Source organism: Eleginops maclovinus, chromosome 2 (assembly GCF_036324505.1).
Source record: "Eleginops maclovinus isolate JMC-PN-2008 ecotype Puerto Natales chromosome 2, JC_Emac_rtc_rv5, whole genome shotgun sequence".
NCBI classification, from domain to species: Eukaryota; Metazoa; Chordata; class Actinopteri; order Perciformes; family Eleginopidae; genus Eleginops; species Eleginops maclovinus.
In genome coordinates, this window is record NC_086350.1 from 4,047,615 (window position 1) to 4,070,521 (window position 22,907).

Consider the following 22,907-nt stretch of genomic DNA (forward strand, 5'->3'; position numbering starts at 1 on the left):
ACTTCCTCTCTCTGCCCTAACGCCACTAACCAGTAACCACGTTTAGCCGAAAGACAGGGAATATGGGGAGCGCTGCAAACGTGCTGCAGGTTGAGGCGGAGATAAGTAAAAAATGTCGAGAGCCTGCCAGAGAAACAGATTATAGCTGAGGATGAGTGGGAGCATTTCAAACTCTGTCACTCTGCCAAATTGCTTCCTTATTTCCCTTGAATATCTCCTGTTCACGCAGACGTGACGTACATATCTGGATTTTGGAGGCTAACGTTGCAGAGTTCTATCAAAGAGGAAATATTACGCTCATTTTCAGCCTCATATTGTAGTGTCTCTACTGGGACATGTCTCCATGCTTTAATGTTCTCATACTGCCTGTGCTGCAGCACCTCTTTTCACCCTCTGTCTGAAACCAGAGCCCAGTCTGCTCTGATTGGTTAGCTGGCCGGCTCTGTTGTGATTGGTCAACCGCTTACAGATGTCCCGCCCCTTAGCCATACACGTACAATGTGTTTGAGCGCTAGCCGATAGAATAATGATGTCACTAGTGTGTGGGAGAGAAACTCCATCTGCAGGGAACACGGGGATTTTAGCCTTTGCAGACCATTTACATGACATATACCACACACTGCAGGAATTCAAGGACAATGTTCTTTGCAAGCCTCTATATTTTATTATGGTATTTTAGGAACATATTGTGTGTTGAACCATTGGAGAGCATACTAGTGATATTGTTAGTATTGGTGTTTCCCATTGAATTATTATTGATCATTCTGCAGAGCATAGCATAGGACTGATGAGTTGTATCATCAGTATCCATCATTTACCCTCTTTTTAGTTATGCTGAATTTAAGAATTAAGATTAGAGAGAACATGTGTCTCAGATTATGTCAAAAGCTGTTGGTTTAGATTGATAATTGTTATATTTATGTCGTGTTTTAATGTCCAGTTTATGAGGATAGTTTTCTTGGCTTTTACTGGATTAGTTGTTTAGCTTTATGTTGGAAGCGTCTCCAGGTAAGCAGAGGGAAGAGATTGTCAGTGAGTGTCTGGGGCATGCATATAAGTTGTAGTGAATTCACTGATCGATTTAAACAGACTTCCTGTTGACATTTCATCCAAAGTGAACATCTTATTTCCCAGTTATTGCTTTGTAATGTGATTTTAAGTGTGAGTTTGTCGTCCGTATTGGTGCATTCAATTGTTTAAGCCAGAAGGAGTCGATGTTCATGCAACCAGAGTTACTGCAGTTTGGCTTGTTTTTATTTACTACACATTTTAGGAGCTGTTTTTGCAACAAAAATCAGCTTTTGACGGCATAGTAGGTTTATAAAATACAAGTAAAGAAGTCACATTAGGCTTTAACTACATGAACCAGTTATGTTGTTTCTTTTTTGAAGTGTTTACCTTTGTAGTTAAGTAGTTTTGGGAGATTTCAGTAGCTTATTATTGTTAAATCATTATCATTTTAATTATTAAATAAACCTCTTTGTATTTAACTGATATTTCAAATTGAAAATATGCAACACTAGTCAAACTTATTTATGTGCCATAGACTCTTTTTTATCACATGTCGGGACTTTTGAGGCCACTTTAAAGGTCTGGACTTTCTAAAATCGGATGAACAAGTATATAAATAAAATAACACGGGGTAAAAATAGTGCCCCAGATGGCAAATAGGAACTTCTTTTGGGCAGCTCATGTGATGGAAACGAAATGTTTTGACAGAAGAAAATGTCCGAACTTGAGGGAACATATTTTTACCTCAGTTTCACCTTTAAGTAACATCCTGAAAGCAATGGACGCATCTAAGAGGATATTGAAAGCTAAGTCATGCTTAAGCACTGGTTTCATCATCAATGCTCATCTTATATCACAAAGGGGAAATTTGCCAGACTTAAATTACATTATTATTTTTGTTTTTAAGAGCTTTCTATTCACTAAAGATCCAAAATGACCTCTTCTTGAAGTTAAGTTGTACCCCCTATAAGATGATTAATGAAAATGAAGTAACTTGATAAGAATTGGAAGTGTTTAAGCCAATAGTTGATCCAATCTAAGGAATATCGGATACTCTGTTCCCCTGCAGGATGAATGGATGCCTCCACCACTCGTGCAACCACATCCAGCGTTCTGCTTCTCCGCCTCTCTCACATCCACCCAAGTATAACAGTTTGTCTTTGTTTAATCTGCCACACATGCAACTGAAACATCTCACTGGGTGTACAGGGAACTTCACAAACACATGGCGTGGACTCTTTCCTTTTCTCTTCACGACCTCCACACATTTCCATCCTTTGGCACCATTGTTGGATGGGGGAAACAGACATTTCATCAGACAGGTTTTTCCTCGTGTCTTTGCACAGAACTCTTGATTATCATTTAGCACGGTTAAAAACAAAGAATATCTGAGTCTCTGGGATCAATAGGTAACTACAATAAACCCAACCAGTGTCATCTTCTGAAGCGCATTCCTGCTAATGAGCCTCTGATAATCTCTTTTCAATAGCCTTCAGTGAAAACACATTCAGCTCATTCGTTTGGAAACTCCTGAATATCGACGTGTGGATCTCTCAGCTCATCGTCCTGCAGCTCCAGTTACAACCACTAAATCTGATGGACAGTAGAGAGTGTTCAATTACACTATGAGAAGGCAATTTGTCAACACGTGCAGCCAATTAGTGATCGATCTGAGTTTCTGTGATTGTGTTTAACTCGTGGTCCATGTTGATCCCACACCACTGGTTTCCAGTCCGTCTCCTTTAGTGTTTCTATAATGGTTAGTGGTGGAATGTAGTTGTCAGGTAATTTACGTAAGTCTCATGCTGCTTCGTTCTTTTACTCCACTTTAGTGACAGCTGTAGTTACAGATTATTAGCCAAATACAAAAAGTACATTCATTACTTAATAACAATTAACATATAACTACAGTTTAAGATATCCAGAAGCATTATATAAAGTAAGTACAGTAACGTCCAATGTTACCGGCTGTGATGCACACATTTATAAATCAATAATCTTAACCCAGTTGTTTAATATATGATTCTGAAATGGGTCTTGATGCTTAACATGGACTTTGTGTACCTTATTTATATTAAAATGCTAATACATTTGTACTTTTACGATGTATTATGTTCAGAAAGCTCTTTATGTTTCTCATACTGCCTGTGCTGCAGCCCCTCTTTTCACCCTCTGTCTGAAACCAGAGCCCAGTCTGCTCTGATTGGTCAGCTGGCCGGCTCTGTTGTGAATGGTTTCAGGCAGGGGATGGGGGAGTGTGTGGGATTTTAGCCTTTGCAGATCATTTACATGCTCATAAACCAATATAACCCACTACAGGAAAGGGAAAACCCAAAAAGCACAATAGGGCATGCAGGAGTATTTTTACCGTTTGGTATTTCTTCTTTTCAGTAGTATACATTCTGAGCACTTCTTCCACACTGATTATGGTCTGGAAAGATGCTGTTGGGTGTACTTGGACTCTTTGCTCTTCCTTTCCTCATCACTGTAAAGGTGACTCTCTCTCCTCATCTTTCTCCGGACTGTCATCTCTTTCCTATTTCTGATTTGCAGCTTATCAGCCAGGAGAGCTGCATGCTGCACGGTGTGATTTATACCCGGGTACACTCACATTATTGGACATGGCTGCACCTTTTTATCGTGTGTGTGTGTGTGTGTGTGTGTGTTTTTAGGGGTGTCATTAACCCGGTTCCGGCCACTAAAAGCAGCCGCTCTGCGACGTTGCAGTGCGTCCACGTGGCGGAGGGACACAGTAAAGCCGTCCTCTGTGTCGACTGCACCGACGACCTTCTCTTCACCGGATCCAAAGGTCATTTCCCACAATCCTCCCTGCACACATCCTCCTCTCACCTCTTAATTCCTCCCGATCATCAGTAGTCTTCTCATGCCAGCTTGTAACGGCTAATTTATCGCTCTTCGACACACTGTTGTGATTTTGTGTGACGGCAAATAAAAGCTGACAGGGATTAATTAAGATTGTCATCTGCTCAGCGTGTGGATAAATGAGGTGAGGGAATAAAAAGGATCTTGTACACACAGTAAAACTCATATGGTTAAGGGGGCTTTTCATAGTGATTAATGGGGGTAAATGTATTAGCATTTGACTGGATTGATGTTCTGGTTTATTCCCATAGAGCTTCTTATGTCTTTTAACAAGAGGTGGAATAAAACGTATACAAAAAACATATACATTTAAGGCTCGAAGTTATTAATACTTTCAATTAAAGGGGGACATTTGTTCAAGAAAAAGCTTGGTCAGTTAATCCAATTTACAGATAATTAATTGGTATCTATAAACATGTAAGTTTGTATTCAGTTTTTCTACATTTTGAACTTTATTGTTCAATATTTTAACCACATTTTGCTGATTATACTTAACTTTACATAACCAATGCAGCAATTTAGTTGTAACAGATTACTTTCACACTGTGGATTAGGACCTTTTATTTAAGCAAGAGTCTGAATACTTCAGATACTTCTTTCCATTGCTCTTTTTAACTTTGATTTAGTTTTGGTATCAATAATTAAGATGTTTGTGTTACGCTCCACTCCTCAAGATATTATTATATTGAATCCTCCTCTCAGCGTGCTCCCTGCTTGGTAAATATGCAACACGTGCAACTGGAGATGATAGATGAGGTTTCTCCTTGCAGACCGGACCTGTAAGGTGTGGAATCTGGTGACGGGTCAGGAGATAATGTCCCTGTCCGGCCACCAGAACAACGTGGTGTCGGTGCGCTACAGCTCCAGTCTGGTCTTCACCGTCTCCACCTCCTACATCAAAGTGTGGGACATCCGGGACTCGGCCAAGTGCATCCGAACTCTAACGTGAGTGTGACGGTCTCCAGGGATTTAAGGCTTCAGTCTGTCGTCTTATGTTCAGCAGAACCTTTGGGCTTTCAATTTATTGACTTACTTCACATATATAATGACAGTTGGAGCTTTACTTGTGGATATTATATGTTTTAACTTTTTTACTTAGCTGTGTTTCTTTGGTTTCGTTAGTAACTAAATTTCTGTCATTTATTATTTATGTTTTCTAATAATCTTTTGAAAACATGTGCTCTAAATGAGTTGTGTTGCATGACTGACGGCTTCAATGATAATAAATTGAATATTTACATTGTGTAAATATAACACGTCTTATAAAACTGCATATATATCCAGCACCTCTTAAATAATGTATTGTTTTTCTAGCTTTGTCTCCATCCACACAATGCCAAACACACATATAAGGGTAATATTTAGCAAAAAAGAGACAAAATGCAAAATAAATATGTCTTTATATATTTTTTAACCTTATTGTAGACATCAGGGTTTGATGACGTTTACACTGCAGATAATGTGGGCTCATTTAAAGCTACCATTATGATGAAACCTTTTGGCCATGACCTGAATTATCTAAAAATAACCTTATTTCTCACATGTAAATTAATCCATCCATCCATCTTCTCCCGCTTAACCGTCAGGGTCGCGGAGGTAACAGCTCCAGCAGAGAGCCCCCAAACTTTCCATGTAAATTCAAATGTAGCTATATGCTATATATACCGTAAGCTTCACATGTAATCAGTAACAAGGTCACATGTCCTAAAAATACATCCCATCTCACACCCTAACATGTTGTGTTTTACCCCTTGGAAACCTTTCCTCCCGACATGCATCATGTGCGGGTGAGTGTGTGAATTCTCCATGTGTCCTCCATCTGTCTGCAGGTCCTCCGGTCAGGTTAATGTCGGCGAAGTTTCTGCGTCCAACACCAGCCGGACCGTCACCATCCCAGCGGGAGAGAACCAGATCAACCAGATCGCTCTGAACCCCAACGGCACGGTGCTGTACGCCGCCGCCGGGAACTCCGTCAGAGTGTGGGACCTGCGGAGGTAAACAGAGATATTAAATACTGACTGAAAAAGAAACCTCCAGATTCTGCATAATCACCATCCTGGGTTTTGATAATTCATTGTGTGTTTTGGTGTTTTTAGACTGCTATTTTAAAGACTTAACAATCAATTTTATCCAAAGAGACTTAGAATAAGTAGAATCACCCTTAAGGATACAAATGAAGGTACATTAGCTTCAAAACCAAAGCAGTTGTCCATCTTTTACAGTTAAGTTACTCGACAGTTTTAATTCCTTTTTGCTCAGATGAAAACATCACACTCAATTTACAAACCTTGCTTCCCACATGTCTTTTTTTTAAACCTATTTATTCGTTAAGAATAGTCTGCAACATATGCTTGAGATTGAGAAATGTATGTGTTTAATTTATGGGCTCTTAGGTATTGGCAATTTCCGTGATACTAACACATTGAATTTGTTAAGAAAACACATGTCTCAGTAAATGATCCAGCACTTCTTAAATCATATATCAAATCATTTTTATACTGATATGGACTGCCTCTCCTTCTCCCCAAAACATGGTTTTGTTGACATGATGTTCTTCTCTTTGGACAGATTCGCCTCCACGGGGAAACTTACTGGTCATCTGGGTCCGGTGATGTGCCTCACTGTGGATCAATCTTTAAACAACCAGGACCTGGTGATCACCGGCTCCAAAGATCATTACATCAAGGTGTGTTTCCATGTTTCCATCTTCTTCCCCTCACCTCTTTATGTCCTGGATTTACAACCGGCACATGCTCGTTATGTTTCCACTGAGCCCTGTAAGGAAAGCCAAGGATCAGACATCTGGTTATGACCACAAATCGCTCCTTCATTCTGACGATGGTTAATTAGACACGCTCTACTGATGCTTTTAGCTGTAGCGCATGTGACTGCTGGAACACAAAAAAACCACATGCTCAGAATAAATGCTCTCGTACCTTTTAGAGATTATTTAACTTGTAACGTAATATACTTCTTACTTCTATAATCAATATATACTGTACAAGTGTATTTTATTTTACGTTTGTAACTATTTTGTCAAATGATTGATCCTTTATGCAAAATTATTGGCTTTCTTTTTCCATATTCTTACCTTATTTTACATCTTGAATATCTCAATGTATTTTTGTAGAAGTTTTAACACCGTTTACTTTTTTTCTTCTCCGTTTTTTGTAAGCTCTTTAATATAATTTACATGTAATGAGAGTTGATCTCAATAATCTCTGCAGAATAAACAAAGCTTAAATGGATGAATTCAAACATTTAGGAATAAAAATAACTCCTTTAGCCTAATAAAACTAATAATTCAAACCATATTTGAAAAGAAAAAGCTGCTGTTGTTGTGTGTTGCAGCTGTTTGACGTGACTGAGGGCTCTCTGGGGAGCATCGGCCCCACACACAACTTTGAACCTCCGCATTACGACGGCATCGAGTCTCTGGTGGTGCAGGGGGACATTCTGTTCAGCGGCTCCAGAGACAACGGCATCAAGAAGTGGGACCTGGACCGCAAAGACCTGCTGCAGGTACGAGACCGGTGGACGGAGGTGGAAGTTCGGAAAATATGATTTTGGTTTTTAAATGGAGCACAGCATTGGGCTTATTTGTGGATTGTAATTCAAAGTGCTTCAGTCCTTGGGTTTTTTTCTATTTTTTTTGACCTATCACATTACAAAGCATATGTGCCTCCACACATTATTTGTTCCCGATATATTTTAGATAAAAGGATAACATCTGACTTAGCAGCCAACATGCTGTTTCAAAAATCTAATACGACATAAAAGAATACTCTATTTAGTACATTTCACAAAAAGACTTGAACACACAGATCATTTAATTGAATGTTATTAATGTAAGATGGGACACATTAACCACTTAATCAATAATATGAGATTTTTTGGTCCTTTTTAATCCTTTTTTCCAACAGCAAGTCCCGAACGCCCACCGTGACTGGGTGTGTGCGCTGGGAGTCGTCCCCTGGGTCCCCGGCCCTGCTGAGCGGCTGCCGGGGTGGGGTGCTCAAGCTGTGGCACACGGACACTCTGGGGACCCTCGGGGAGCTGAAGGGTCACGAGAGCCCCATCAACGGCATCTCCACCAACAGCAGCCATCTGTTCACCGCATCCGAGTGAGTCTCACCCTGCGAACACAGTCAAACACCGTCTCCACGTCCCAAAATCCCTGCTATGACAGCTGGTTGGATATAGGATTGGTTACAATGTACTTTTCTATACATGTCCTGATTTATATGCCATTAGTCTTGCAGTTATATCAAGTTCAGAGGCAGCAGAACCAGCTTTTAAGGTTTCAACGACAGATGTAGTCTGGTTTATTCCCAAAAATTAAAAAATGTTGACAGAATTCCTTTTAAAAAAATGAAAATGAACACGGAATGATCAATAAAAACACAAATAATTAACCAAAACAATGATGGCAGAAAATGTAATTATAAAATCAAACGGCATTGAACGAAATAATATAATTTTTTTACTACCAGTCATTTTACTTAGAGTTTTTCATGAAGAAAATAGATTTTACAACAACAAACTTTCATATTATCATCCACATGTTTTGGATAATGTACAAAGCTTTAAAGATGTGTTACTTCTTGTAAGCTGGGCGGTTCAGGCTGTAAGCATTTTTTCAGTTAACGTTTTCTATTTGAAGAAATATTTATGTCTATATAGCGTAATGTTTGCAGGCGTTTAGCTCAGGTAAAGTACCTCAAACCTAAATTGAATTTTAAAATCCATTACAATGTATTGTACTGTACATGTCCTGACGAAAGGAAATAAATACTTATACTTATTTTTAAAATGTATTTAAAGGTGTCAAGAGAAGAGAAATGTCAGCGGCCAATCTGTGATTAAGTAAATCAGATCCTTAAAAAAATATAGACATGCATCAGCATAAAATGAGGAGGCCTGAGGACTTTGGCTGACTAAAGGTCAAAGCTAAAATCGAAAGGTCATGGTGCTTTCCCAGCTGTTGCTCCTCGATTTTAACAGTTCTTTGCAAATCTCAAGTCTCAGAGAAGACACAATATTTCACATGTTGGGGCAAACTTGGGAAAATGCTCATACACCTTTTATTTTTGACTGGATGTGTGCAAGGAATGGGTGATAAGCAGATCAGATGATATAATCTGGTGCAAGTTCATGCAGTATTTTAAAAACAAATAGATTTTTCTCACTGTTTCTTTGCTCTGTTTTCCAGTGACCGGACCGTGAAGATCTGGCGTGCCCGCGGTGGACTGGACAGCACTTTAGAGACGGTTGACAATGCGGACGAAGTGGCCAGTAACTAAAGAGTTGGAAGGACACTATAGGCATCTTTTAAAGCTGCTGCCCTGCACTTTGACCCCCTAACTTCTCAAGCTCAACGCTGACTCCTAAACCAATCCTTCAATGCCATGTTAGCATTATGACTGAACCAACAGGAAAGTAGTCTCAACAGAAACTAGGAAACTCGTGATTTTCTTACTCTCTAATCAGTTTAAATCCATATATTATTAATGACTATCTGCAGGATAAACATATTTTTTTCTCTTTTGCGCTGTAGACGATACGTCACCGTGGATCATGATTAGCTTGTACTAACAAGACTTTTATTTAAGAGTTGAACTAATGTCTAATAAGTGCTGTTCCAGGATAAATTACACCTGCAGGCTCAAAAATACCCAGGAAAAGAGTAGCAGTGTTAGATTACAATAATTAGCCAGGACGTAGATTATTAAAGGGGAAAAGTGTGGCAGAGCTATCGGGTTGTTAGCTGGTCTTCACAGCCTAGTTCTCCAGTTTCTCGGATAGTACTGTATGGATTGTTTTTCTGCACTCGATGCAGAACCAATGCCCCCCCCCCCCCCCCCCCTTGCTCCTTTTCCCCTCCAATTAACACAAGTGGCTTTACTGTATGTGAAGAAGACAAATCACCGCTCCCCTTAACTTTCCCCTTCCTGCTATTGTTCCTCAATTTCTGCAGCTGTTCAAGATCAGCAACCAAAATTGTGCAAACGTGTCGTCTTTGCTGTCCTGCACCGCACTAGTGAATTGAACTCACTGTAAAGTAACTCTCACTTACTCAAAGCCAGAGTTTGACATGATGGGAAATGTGATCATTTGTTTTCCTTCCAGTAGTTTGATGATACAGCTCTCATATATGCCCTTTAAATGTAAGACTACAGCCAGCAGCTAGTTAGCTTAGCCTAGCATAAAGACTGTAAACGGCGGGAAATGTATAGCCTAGCTCTAGCAAGCATCAACTAAATCTGACTTCCAGCACATTTAGAGCTCACTAATTACACATAAATATTGTATTTGTTTAATCTGAACAAAACATAAATAAGTGAAATGTGCCGTTTTACAGGAAGCCACACTAAGTAACTTCTCTTCCCAACTTTACCTTGTTTTGTATGGATTAAGCAAACAACGTTTAGAGTAAATACTTGATTACGGAACTCTGGAGTTGCTTTTCAACAGGCTTAGTTACTTTCAGCCATAGCCAAGCTTACCATGTCCTTCATTTCACTTCATTGTAGGCTAACTTTATGCTAGCTGTAGCTAATATTGAGCTTCTCAATGGAAGAAAGCGATTTAACGTATTTCCCAAAATGTCAAACTAATTCTCAAACTATCACTAATCCGACACGATTAGTCTTTACGATGCACTTAATCCTTTGTAGATGTGAGCAGGTTCAGTGTTTGAGGATATTCTCCACTACATGTTTCATTGTGTGTTAAAATGTGTTCACTCTTCACATGTTGCAGTTAACTCTCACTGAATCTACACTACTGAGTCCTGTCTAACCCCCATGCTGCTATGTTGTGTGCTCACCTTTTATTCTCCTGACCCTATAAGAGGGCTTCCTGTCATGGACTCCGGGTGAGGTCCACTCACCACAGAGCATTGTGTATATATAAATGTTATGCTATCTTTTTTCTTGAAAGTAGAGGCCTTCCCAGTTCGGATCCTTCTTCCTGCAAACGCTCGTGGTCTCCCTCATGTCTCTGTCGCGATTGTGCGCTGTCACTTTTGAATGTTCGGTGAAACAGCAGCTGTAGGCATTACTCGAGTACATATCTTATGTATGTAAACAATGTATTTAAAATAATAAATCTGACTGAATGTTAGTTTTGTGGGACCACAGAGAGCCGACAGGACCAGAATTGGCGGGAAGACTGAAGAGCTTTAAAGCTTTGGACGGGGTGTTTCCTCCGATGAGGTGGCAGATTGTGTTTAGTGGCCTACGGTTAGTTTTTTTTTCCTTTGTTTTATTTGTTATGCTGTCCCTGTTCCACATATCCTGGGCGTTCCCTCTCTGGAGTTTTAGCAGCCATTCTCAAATGGCGGACTCTGTAGCGATTCTAATGTCAGATGCCTTGGTGAGAATAAACGCCATCTGTCAAAAACAACCAACTCTGGGTTTCTTTTGGTTCTGCCAGTCATTTAAATAATTATTAGTACTATTATTAAATCTGCAGCTAGATGACTTAAATATTTATAGTATTTTTTAAAATCATTTCTACAGTTCTGCTTTTGTGAAAGTAAGTTACAGTTTGTATTTCCTTGCTTTTAGATATTCAGCTCATTAGTTTCTCATTCTGGCGACACTTTTCTCTATCTAGGGTTTACCTAGCAGTGTTTTAAAATGTATTTATTGGTTCAGAGAACACTTTAAGGACATATTAAGGAATATGGGACAACTCCATCTTCTCTTCCCTCACCAAAGAGGTAATTTTTTCAATTTGGTTTCCTTACCTGTTGGTTTATCAGGAGTACTACTGGAGGAAAGATTATTGGTCCCAGGAATCACAAATTGGAGCAGGTCAACACAATGATTTGGATGCATGTAACACAATTTGTATTACTATTATTATCTTTAACCCCAGCTGTTATTCCCAGAGTTGCTGTTTCTCTTCCACACCTGAAGGTGAAGGTTGTGTTTAAAGTATAAAGCACATAAACATTTAAACTAAGAAACAAGTTTTTCCTTCAAATGTTTGAAGTGTTTACCACAAGATGGCAGCAGCAGCACCTCCAGGACTGGCCTGTCCTCAGAGCTGTCTATGTCCAAATATAATTTTACTGACACTTTAGGTATTTAGCTAATAAGCAAAGCAGTCAGATAACTCAGATTCCTTCACTGACAATCCCCAGTCACACAGATGAGACTAGTTTAGTAAAGTCTAGTCTAAAATAATCAATAATAGATCTCTACCAAATGATACAAAAATCGGACAACTCTAAGAGAAAGATGTGATGTTGCCACAATCCAGGGACAGCAATCATACAGAAACTTTGCTCGGATGCTTAATTTACGACTCAGGAGGGCTATCAGGGTCTGCCGGCATAAACCTGTGTGATAGGAAGCACCAATCACCGGCCACCTGATGTGAGTGTGAGTGTTTGTGCAAGACACCGAGGTTATGTTGGGTTCAATTTGACCCGTTTACTCAGCAGTACTTTCCACTTTGTGCCACAAAATCTACAGACAAAAATAAAGTCTTGAAATCACTCTCAATATACACCGACTCGCCTCTTGTTTAACAAAGCCATCACCATTGTTGCAACGCTTGCTGACTTTTTTCACAAACAGCACATTTGATCATTGGTCAGAAGCTCTTTCTTTGATGTAAGTCTATTAATCCTCATTTAAAAACAGCCCCACCAGCTGTTTCTGCTGAAGATGCAGAGATGTGCACATTTTCAACCGGCCCCTGCTGCTCGCGGAGAGCAGATCTCCACCCCTTAGAGACAGAGTTTTACTTACCTCAGCACAAATTTGATTTGAAAGACCTTTTTTATACGCTGCACAATGTCAAATTGCACCAGGTGTTTTTACCGTGGGTGTGTTCCTTTCATACAGAACTTTGTCAAATGACTGCTGATTCCTAGTTATATTGGACAAAATAAAATCCACTTACAATTATTGTTGCTCTGTGTATTCTTTGACTAATTGTAAAAGTAAAATGACAACCTTCATATTTTTTAACCACTTAAAATGTTTTCCCTCAATTTGTTTTTAAGAAATCCAGTGGAAAATTAAGATTTTGGACTTTAAAAAAACATTATTTAAAGCATTTTCCAGAAAAATGGCCAAACATTGAAAGATTTCAAATGTCAGCATGCTAACAATGACAATGATACAACACTGACCTTGTTTGCCATCTCAGCGTAGTGTGTAAGAATGCTAACCTTAGTGAGAATGTTATGCTATCTCACTTTGCACTGTACATTAGGTGGAATATATTTGAGTTTTGCACTCATTTGGACTATTCCATATTTTGATACCATTTGATCATGATTTCATACACCTTTTTTTTCTACCAATTTAGCTTTATATTTACAATCTCTTTTGAACGTTTGGGATCCTAACAAGAGTCTTAAATAAAGTCGTGTTGGTTTTAACAGCTGCGCAACATGAGCTTCTAAAGTCAGAAAGACCAGTCAGGGTTGAAGGTGTTAATTCGTTTGACAAAAACTTCATGCATCTATCACAGCAAGGCTTCATTTCTGGCAAATTAAGAGAAGGGGAGATTGAGGAGACAGTCATTAGAGCGGCTTCACACTCGGATAATTTGAAATCTATTTGTGGCACTGAGGCATGGATATAATACAGTTCTGTCTGTCCGGATACACCCGCAGCTTAACGCAAAAAGTACTTTACAATTTCAGGGATTAAACCCACGTTCAAGTCATGCAAGCGTTTTGATTAAAGTCAAACTTAGGCTCCAGACTCAGATATTAAAGGATGAATCCTCCTGACAACCCGGAATAAATTAATAAACTTTCAAAGGACTGTTTCAATCAAAGCGTAATCCTCAAACTATTAATGATTTCATGGCTAATATGGATCTCAAAAAGAGTTATTTACAACAGCTGGGGAAGAATATAAATGGAGGGTAGTACACAGTTCTCCAATAAAATAGCATACAATATTAAAGTTCATTTGGCAGGCAGCTTCACCTCGGAGCTGGACAAAGCCTCTCTGCATAATCACCTCTTCACTGGATCACCCCTCAGCTGCTGTATGGAGCTCTTATTGCACTTGTGCTGAATAAAGGCTGAGATCATTTAGTCTAAATGATCTCAGCTCGCGGCCGAACAAAACAGATTGAAACAAGACTAAGTGTCCACGCTTAACAGCTTTGTAAGGAAGAACTCATGCACAGTGGTGCTTTGAGCTAATTGCTAATATTTTTAATCTAGGTCCTTCCCTGGTTATATAAAGGTATTGTGTTAGCCCCTAAAATGTGAGCAGTTGCTTCTTATGATCTCTTTTTTCAGATGTTGCACATGTCAATTAGTTCGTTTAACTTCTCTTATCATTTTAGTTTGAATGTTTTTAGAGGGTGGAACAATCTTTAATAACCCCCAAACTAAGACAATACAGCCGTGAACTGTCGGCAGTGAGGCAAAGTCTACGGCTAAATCTAATTTATTCATTGAATTTATTGTATTGTTTTTTAATGAGTATTTGTCATTCTAATGGTTTTCCCCCATTTCACTTTGAATTGCATCTTTGTTTGAAATGTGCTTTATAAAAACACCTGCATTGTTTGCAGTAAAGCTAAATGCTATGTTAGCATGCTTACATTTTTATATTTAGCAGGTATGATGTTTACTGTGTTTAATGTCTGAGCGTAGCGTTGATAGCATGCTAACATTCTGATATTTAGCAGGTATGATGTTTACTATGTTTAATGTCGTAGCTTAGCGTTGATAGCATGCTAACATTCTGATATTTAGCAGGTATGATGTTTACTATGTTTAATGTCTGAGCTTAGCGTTGATAGCATGCTAACATTCTGATATTTAGCAGGTATGATGTTTAATATGTTTAATGTCGTAGCTTAGCGTTGATAGCATGCTAACATTCTGATATTTAGCAGGTATGATGTTTACTATGTTTAATGTCTGAGCTTAGCGTTGATAGCGTGCTTACATTTTTATATTTAGCAGGTATGATGTTTACTATGTTTAATGTCTGAGCTTAGCGTTGATAGCATGCTAACATTCTGATATTTAGCAGGTATGATGTTTACTATGTTTAATGTCTGAGCTTAGCGTTGATAGCATGCTTACATTTTGATATTTAGCAGGTATGCTGTTTACTATGTTTAACGTCTTAGCTTAGCATTGTTAGCATGCTAACATCTAATATTTATTAGGTAGCATATGCTGTTTACTATGTTTAACGTCTTAGCTTAGCGATGTTAGCATGCTACCATTTTGATATTTAGCAGTTATGCTGTTTATTATGTTTGACGTCTTAGCTTAGCGTTGTTAGCATGCTGACATTTGCTATTAAGCTTCAAAAACGTTCAGCACATGCATTTAATTTGTTGTCACCATAGGTATGCTGTTGAAACATTAAAGATTAATCATAATTTGCAGAAAATATATATTTTACCATTTATAAAAATATATAAGTTTGTGTCAAAACACCATAAATGTTGGTGCATGGATATTTTCTTTATTGACATTGTTTCAAAACAGAGAACCTTTCCTTTCTGTTTGCAGTGTGTTTAAAGAGCCAATACAGCTGTGTGTTTTTCAGAATACCAAATACAAAAGTCTTTCAATGCTGGTAATTCCTAACTTGAATTGATCACTGTGTACCTGTCAACGAATGCAGGAACCGCCATTAAATGTGTGAAGCTGCGAGTTTTCGCACTTAATTAGAATTTCTGTATCTGTAATCCTGGCGTGAAGCAGAATTAACATTCTTTCCAGCAAGGTGCTTCCCACAGAAGAGTTGATGTGTTTAAGATGTAAAAGATGTAGCCACGACTCAGCAGTCTTCAGGACTGAGACTCCATTAGAAGACAAAATTGAATGATTTCGTAGAGGTCACCCAATCTCCTGTTCATTTGTTTCTGATGTCTTTGGGAAAAAGGGAATTAGATCATCTTTTGGACGTTTTTATTTTCGAACAAATTGGCAGGCACTGATTTCAGTATAGTGAAATGAAATATTGTCAGTTATACTTCATCTAAAACGTGACTTGGAGAAATGGATTAGCTACTAATATGGAGGAAGAGTGCGGCTTTAGCTCTGTGATACAAACAGATGGAGAGTTATAGCTTCTATAAAGCTATGGCAGATAAATGTGTATGTTTTGGGATTATTAGGTTTTTAGGATGCTTTGTAAGTATGTCACCACTTTAGGTGCACATGTAATATGTCATACTATGTCTACATTTTTTTGGTATAGAAATGTAATGGTAGACTATTTAATCTTAACAGACATTTAAAGATTAAAAGACATAGCATCGTAAACCAAAAATGTAAAGACTCAAATAAAATGATAAATATCTATACTTTTAACGGAGTGCTCGAGATAAATCCCAATGGGTGGTAAGAGAATAATGATAAGGCAATTTCTAAAACACCATACAATCTCATATCGTAATGTTTAAAATCTCATATCCTAGTTTTTGTTGGTTAATGACGCCTTCTGAAGTCCACAATAGGGCCCCGGGATGCTTTTACTTGTTTGGCTTTTACTATATTTTGGTTTAAGGGGTCTTGAGGCAGAAAGGCTCTAGAAACCACTGCTCTATTAGACAATAACAGAATGCTGAGAAGCTATATTTTTAATCAATGAAAGGGCTAACACATGCGAGTCAGTGATGACAAAATCACCGCACAGAAGACACATGGCTCATTATTTGGCAAATCTCCCAGGTGCTTGACCTGCAGGATGACCTATCTGTATTTTTGTGCCGACTAATTGAAGCTGACACATAAGGTCCCATTTTTAGCCCACAGTTTCATTCTGGGCTGGTGAATTGAGTTTGTTTTGCTCCTCAGGTGCTCTTTGTCATCTGGCTCTGGCCTCTGTGACACACCTTTTTACCAAGGAAGAGTGTTAAAAGTTGCAGGTCAACAGAAGGGTTATTATCCATGTGATGCCTAATTATTCTATATTTGATTTTTTCTAGGTTTCTGTTAGCTACCTGTCAGCTATAGACAGATTCATTCTGAAACACCTCACCGACAATCATTTACTGTATATTGAATAACCCTGACCCTAAAATAATAGCTTGTGTTTCATTACATTTCATTCATACACAGATAATTACATTTTCTCTCACCCACAAGGATAACCCAGTTGGCATTCCTGTGAATGATATTCATAATTAAGATGAAGGGAAAGCCAATTAACCGTTTTTCTTTGCTCTTTTTTATCCCAATTCCGTTAATATTTGAAGGATAGTTGTAGCAACAATAAGCTTTGGGATAATTTAACCTCATCCACATGAGAAGTGAAAACAAGTAATTAAATAACAAAATAGCTCTTTTTCTTGCAGTAATTGTCAACCTACTGCTGCGAAAAGAGATAATTGAATTGCAACAACACAAGGCCACTGCACCCCTCATATCCCGCTGAATTAACAGACAACAATAATGAAGTCTGAATTACATTAAAAGGAAGCAGTGAATAAGGAAGTTGTCTTAAGTGTGAGGTTTAAAACGCATGAAACTAAGCTCCCTGTGAAATAATCAATGAGGATATTGATCAAAAACCTTACCAACCACTCAGAGTTCTATTGTGTTTTGTTAGTCTATATTGAACTTTCAATACCTTTTCTCCATGGTGTTAGCAGGCCATCCCAACTAGCCACTCAGATATCAGCACATTCTGATGTACGGGCTTCAAAATAAAAATTGGGAGACAAAAACTGTGATTTTAGAAAGAAGATGATTAGGGCCACATGGAGGAGGAGTTAGAATAATGAGAAAAGAGTGGGACATATTTAGAAGTTGAAATTTGGAAAAAGCAGATTTTTAGGAAAAAAATCTAATTTTGAAAAAATAATCAGACCTTTTTTAAAGTCGACATTTAAAAAAAAAAAAATCTTACATTTGAAAAAAAGTCAGATCTTTTAGGAAAAAAGTGATCATTTTGAAGCAATCGTTGGAAATTCCAAAAAGTCGAAATTTGGAACAAAAAAAACATAAATTTGATTGAAAATTAAAGGAAAACTGAGACAAAAAGTGTGAATTTTTAAAAGAAAATGATTAGGGCCACATGAAGAAGGGGTTAGAATAATGAGAAAAGAGTGGGACACTATTAAACGTTGAAGTTTATTAGATGTACAGCCCTCAATAACATCTCGTCTTAGCTGTTTTCGCAATGATCCAGCCCAGAGCTATATAGACAAAGCTCTGACCCAGCCTACATTCACCTCGTTTCCCCTTGTTTATAATAGATCGTTCGCGTATTTCAGCATGCGAGTGCTTTCGTTTTGCAATGACTTCCGACAGTTTCGCCACGCCCCTCGCTCCATTGACCATTGGACCATTTAGAAAGGTAAAACGCTTAAATGAACAGCCTCTCAGACCCTCTTCAGTTTACTAGTTGAAGAAAGACAAAACAAATGGTCCGTAGATATACGGATTAAATCATGAAACAGTTGTATGTTTAACCCGTTGATTCCTGTTTCCCGTTTCAGAATCCAAACAAAATGGCTGTCACCTATCGGAGGAAGACGACTCTGAACTTTAGGAAAATACTTCACAACGTATTCTTTTTATCGTGTAGATGACGAAATAATACTAGAGGATGATTAAAATACTTAAAATATCGTCTTAGCAATGGTAGGTTTTTAAGGGTTTTCCAAACATGTCCGATATATTTTCTTAGGTTGAAGTTAGCTAGCGACCGTTTATTATGCTAATAACGTTACCACCGCAAAGAGCCGTTAGCATGTCTTTCTTGTATTAAGCTGATTTTTTTATGCTTTCTTAAGTGGATTTAAACTAGTAATGCCTCAACCCGACTTTAAAAAAACAACTACATGTTTTCTTTTCAACCGTTAGCCCACCCACATTAATGTCATTTTAATATTAAAATCCTGAATCTGAACTAAACCTGTCCCCAACGGTTTTAATCTGAATTTTTTAAGAGAAAGGTGGAATTCCCATTTATCTTCGTCATGCTGTTTGGTAGTTACTACTGGATGAATACTGTACACTCCCACATCGTGTGTAGCCTGTGTGTGTGTGTTTCTCCCTCCCCTTCACACAGTCCCCTCTCCTAAGGAGCACCGAGGCGCACAGAGACGCGATTCCGACGCGCTGCAGCTCTGCGTCCGCGGTTCTCTCCCCCTCTATCTCCGGTGCTTTTCGCCTCCAGAAACAAACGTCTTTTATCGTGTTTACTCATTCCAAGGCTTCCTTTCCATCACTCTTTTCTTCGCTTCCTCTCATGCCGCCGCTAAGGCGCTGGATACGGGACCAATTGTGATCGACCAAGCCGCGATGAATATGGCGTGTATTGGAGACGCAGACCCTTTCACCGCTGCGATACCTGCCACCAAAGTTGAACTCACGGTGTCTTGTCGGTGAGTACAAACTGCTGCCTATTTCCCAAGCATGTACACATGTTCTTAAACAGTTTGGATGTTTGACACTTGACATGGAGGGAACTGGAGGGTCACCACGATGGATGTAGTGGAGAGTGAACGCACCACGCCGTTTGCGTTTTCCATTTTAGCCTGAAATGGAGCCTTTGAGTGTCAGCTTTATCTTCGTAACACCACTGGAAGTTCAATGATGGTTTAGGGAGTTAATTGTAGAGTTTGAAGGTGAATACAGCTGAATTGTGTGCGTCTGCTGGAAGTGGGTTGCCTTTACGATCGCCAGATGGAAGTCTGAGTTGTCTGTACTGTACTGATCCAGATGGCACATGCACATCTGTGAGAATTGATGTTTCTACCACAAATAGCCACTTTTTCATGCCACCCAAAAAATGATTTGTGCTCTGGATAAAGCAGGTGTTTGGCTCTGTTTGTGGCAGTTTTACTACTGAAGCACCACCCTTTACTTCTTGCTATAGCAGCAATAGTAAGGGGGGTGTACTATAGATGGAGCTGGGAGGAAAGGATTAATCTCTGGAAGCTGCAACTGGCCAATGATCCTCATCTGTTGTTGTCATATAATCCCATTTTATTGAATATTTTGTATCTATCTATCTATACTTCATGGTCTTATTTTGAAAGTTGGATTAAAAACTGAGACTGAATTCCTTGCAAATACAAAATGAATTTTCTCGTGGCGTTTTGACGATTGGCTGGACAAAGTCATCAACTTGAATACCTCAACTTGCACTTTTTGATATTGCTAAAGCCGATTTTTAACGTTTTATTGCTATTTTGTCAACCAAACCAACAGAAAAATAGTAGAATAATGGATAAGAAAACTATTTGTTGGTTTTTCTATTAGACCTCAAAGCGTTCAGTGACCTATTCTGCCCAGCGTGAAAGCTTCTGCATTATTTGTTACTTCAATGATTAATGAACACGTTTCTTTTAATCACCCGTCATTAGAATCTAGGACTTGTGTAGGATATGTAAATATTGTAATACACTTAGATACACTGTAGAAGAGTACGTCTTAAATTGTTAATTCGACTGTTCTACTTTTACTTGTTTGATCAGCATGTCTACATCCTTCTAATGATCATTTTCAAGGGCCTTGTGTGTTAACTACGCATTTTAAACTTCTACTTTCTAATTGACTTTTCTCAAATATTTGATTCATAATTTTGTCTGAAATGTTTTACTGCAAATATACAGTACTTCAAGTTTCCCAATACCAAAGATATGTAGTTTTGTATCATACAAAGAACAGAGATAAATGACGCCTTAATGTTGAATATTTGATGATTCACCCTCATGTAGTTCCACCATTATTATTCCACTGGGAAACTGTCAGGAAAAACTTTTTTGAGAGGCATAATGAGCAGAAGAACAAAGACTTTGGACTGAATTATGTTTCCGCTGACCTAAAATCTGCCAGCTGCTGCAGTAGACGGAGCTGCTGTTGTTGTTTTATGTCGGTCCAAGATAAAAGCCTGAATAATGACTCGACAGAAGAAGTCAGCCTGTTAATGACCTGAACGATTTGAGATCACAGCCTGTGAAGACCTTTCTTCCACAATGATGAGACCACCATCTGGACAAAATAATTGTTTTTGTAAAATGATTGCACCATGAAAGGAAAAGCTCTTCTCTGGTAACAGTTATGAATAATCTGTGCTTCTTAGAAAAAGGCTGTTCTCATGCAGATCTGATGTATACGATTGGGACACATTATAGAAAGTGGATGTATAGGCAGTGCAACGTCAAACTGCAGAGACATTTCTTAAATGGTTGTAAAGGAGTTTTGAGTCATACCACCATTAAAGGAAGGTGTTGTTTCGTCAGTGGTTATCGCCAAGGAGGAGCTGTACCAATATAGCTTCCACAGGTTACAGTGACCTGTGATGTGTCATTAACAGGAATGTAGCACAACGTGAAACTAAAGGCAGTGCTTTTTATTTCCAACATTTAATTTATGTTTTGCTATGATGCAGTGTGGATGAAAGCAGTTGAATTTGATACAAAGATTCCTACAACATCCAATTGATAGTGTCAGTACAGCATGGCATCAGTGTTGTGTGTGTTCGGGAGCAACAGACCAAGCAGAGAAACATTTTTCAGCCTGGTGTTAGGTCCCAACTTATTAATGAACCATTGTTACTCTTATGCACTTAGCTTTGACAAAGTTCCACATGGTCAGTTTGTGATGCAGACTATCTTCATTTGTCCCAAATCTGCTATGGTATGATTTCAATTCAATTTCTTACATTTATATGTACTCACAAAGCTAATATGATACGATATTATGGGCTCTCACCAGTTAAAAAATAAATAAAAATCTAGTGTTTTTGGTAGAAATAATAAATACAGACCTCCAGTTGTGGTTGCTGGCCAAAGCGGTTGCTTGGCTTGTAGCTAAAGTGATAATAGCTGCTCCACCTTAAAGGTCCATCTACAATAGTTGAACCTCTGCCTTTGTTGTTGCTAACTTCAATTTAACCACCTTTAATTAGCAGATGGCTGTAGGAACAGTAACTTGGCTTGAATCTTGATTAGTTGTATAATTTATTCAGCTGTAAATACACTGTACACACAATGCCTGTCTCACCAACGCTGTGCTGCTAGCTGATGGCAGAATTGTAAAACATGGTAATACAGCCGTGCCTTGGGAATTCCTAGATTAAGGCGCATCAAGATGATGACAGGTATCAATGTCTTTACTCTGCAGCGATAATATGTGACATTGAATCAATACATCCATCCATATGGAGTGTTACACCTCTACCAGTGCTGTGATTGCTTCAGTGTTGAGATTAAGTTGCCGTTAGAGCTTCACTATTGGGCAGACATATGCATTGATTATTTCCAGGCAGAACACATTGATTGATCACTATTTTTAGCTGCTGAGCTGATGACAGAGGCGCCACCCTCAGCACCCTCACCCAACACAAAATTCAGCAGCCCGAAGCTGGTGGGTGGTGTGATTTTCCCACTTTGGTGTCTTTGCATGTCTACAAAGCTACTGAAGCATTCATCCTGGATAGATCCCCTCCTTCAGTGAAAGCCCCCCTTCACTCGATAAATCCAGACCATGGCGGCGCTCATCAAGTGTGAAGTCAAGCAAAAGAACTGACAGATTGATTAACTCTAGTCCAATATTGTGCATCAGTGAGAAGCAAATCCCTCAGTCTGCTGCAACAGCACTGTTTGACTTGATTAGTGCCTATCACTCCCGTTCCCAAGGCCTTGCACACACACACACACACACACACACACACACACACACACACACACACACACACACACACACACACACACACACACACACACACACACACACACACACACACACACAGAGATAGAGTATGGTTTTGTATATGGATAGTAAACTGCGAGGCCTTTAGAGCTGCAGCCGGAGAATGTTGTGCACAAAGATGTTGGTGTTCACGCCGCTGTGGCTGTCACCTGATCTGAGTGGTCCACAGCGGAGAGATAGCCGTGACCTTTGGGCACAAAAGGTAGGTTGTGTATTGCGTCGAGGAATTGACGTGTTGTGATGTGGCTGTATTGAAGTCCGACGCTGACCCGCTGAGAAGCAGGTCGATGTGTCACAGCCGATGTTGCACTTTACACAAGGAAGGTGAAGA

The 22,907-nt window shown here is 38.9% G+C and overlaps 2 protein-coding genes across 2 annotated transcripts in view; both read left to right on the forward strand.

Annotated features, from left to right (window-relative positions):
• Positions 1 to 12,410, forward strand: part of kif21a (kinesin family member 21A) — a 57,139-nt gene extending 44,729 nt beyond the window's left edge. Inside the window, 9 exon segments of the mRNA XM_063909988.1 lie at positions 2,081 to 2,155; positions 3,684 to 3,820; positions 4,665 to 4,839; positions 5,724 to 5,888; positions 6,463 to 6,580; positions 7,246 to 7,416; positions 7,818 to 7,865; positions 7,867 to 8,018; positions 9,107 to 12,410. Coding sequence (XP_063766058.1) covers positions 2,081 to 2,155; positions 3,684 to 3,820; positions 4,665 to 4,839; positions 5,724 to 5,888; positions 6,463 to 6,580; positions 7,246 to 7,416; positions 7,818 to 7,865; positions 7,867 to 8,018; positions 9,107 to 9,197 — 1,132 coding nt within the window. The 3' untranslated portion in view covers positions 9,198 to 12,410.
• A 6,638-nt stretch (positions 12,411 to 19,048) lies between these two features.
• Positions 19,049 to 22,907, forward strand: part of LOC134880713 (copine-8-like) — a 62,514-nt gene continuing 58,655 nt past the window's right edge. The window contains exon 1 of the mRNA XM_063907748.1: positions 19,049 to 19,242. Within this exon, the coding sequence (XP_063763818.1) occupies positions 19,160 to 19,242 (83 nt within the window). The 5' untranslated portion in view covers positions 19,049 to 19,159. The remainder of the gene's footprint in view (positions 19,243 to 22,907) is intronic.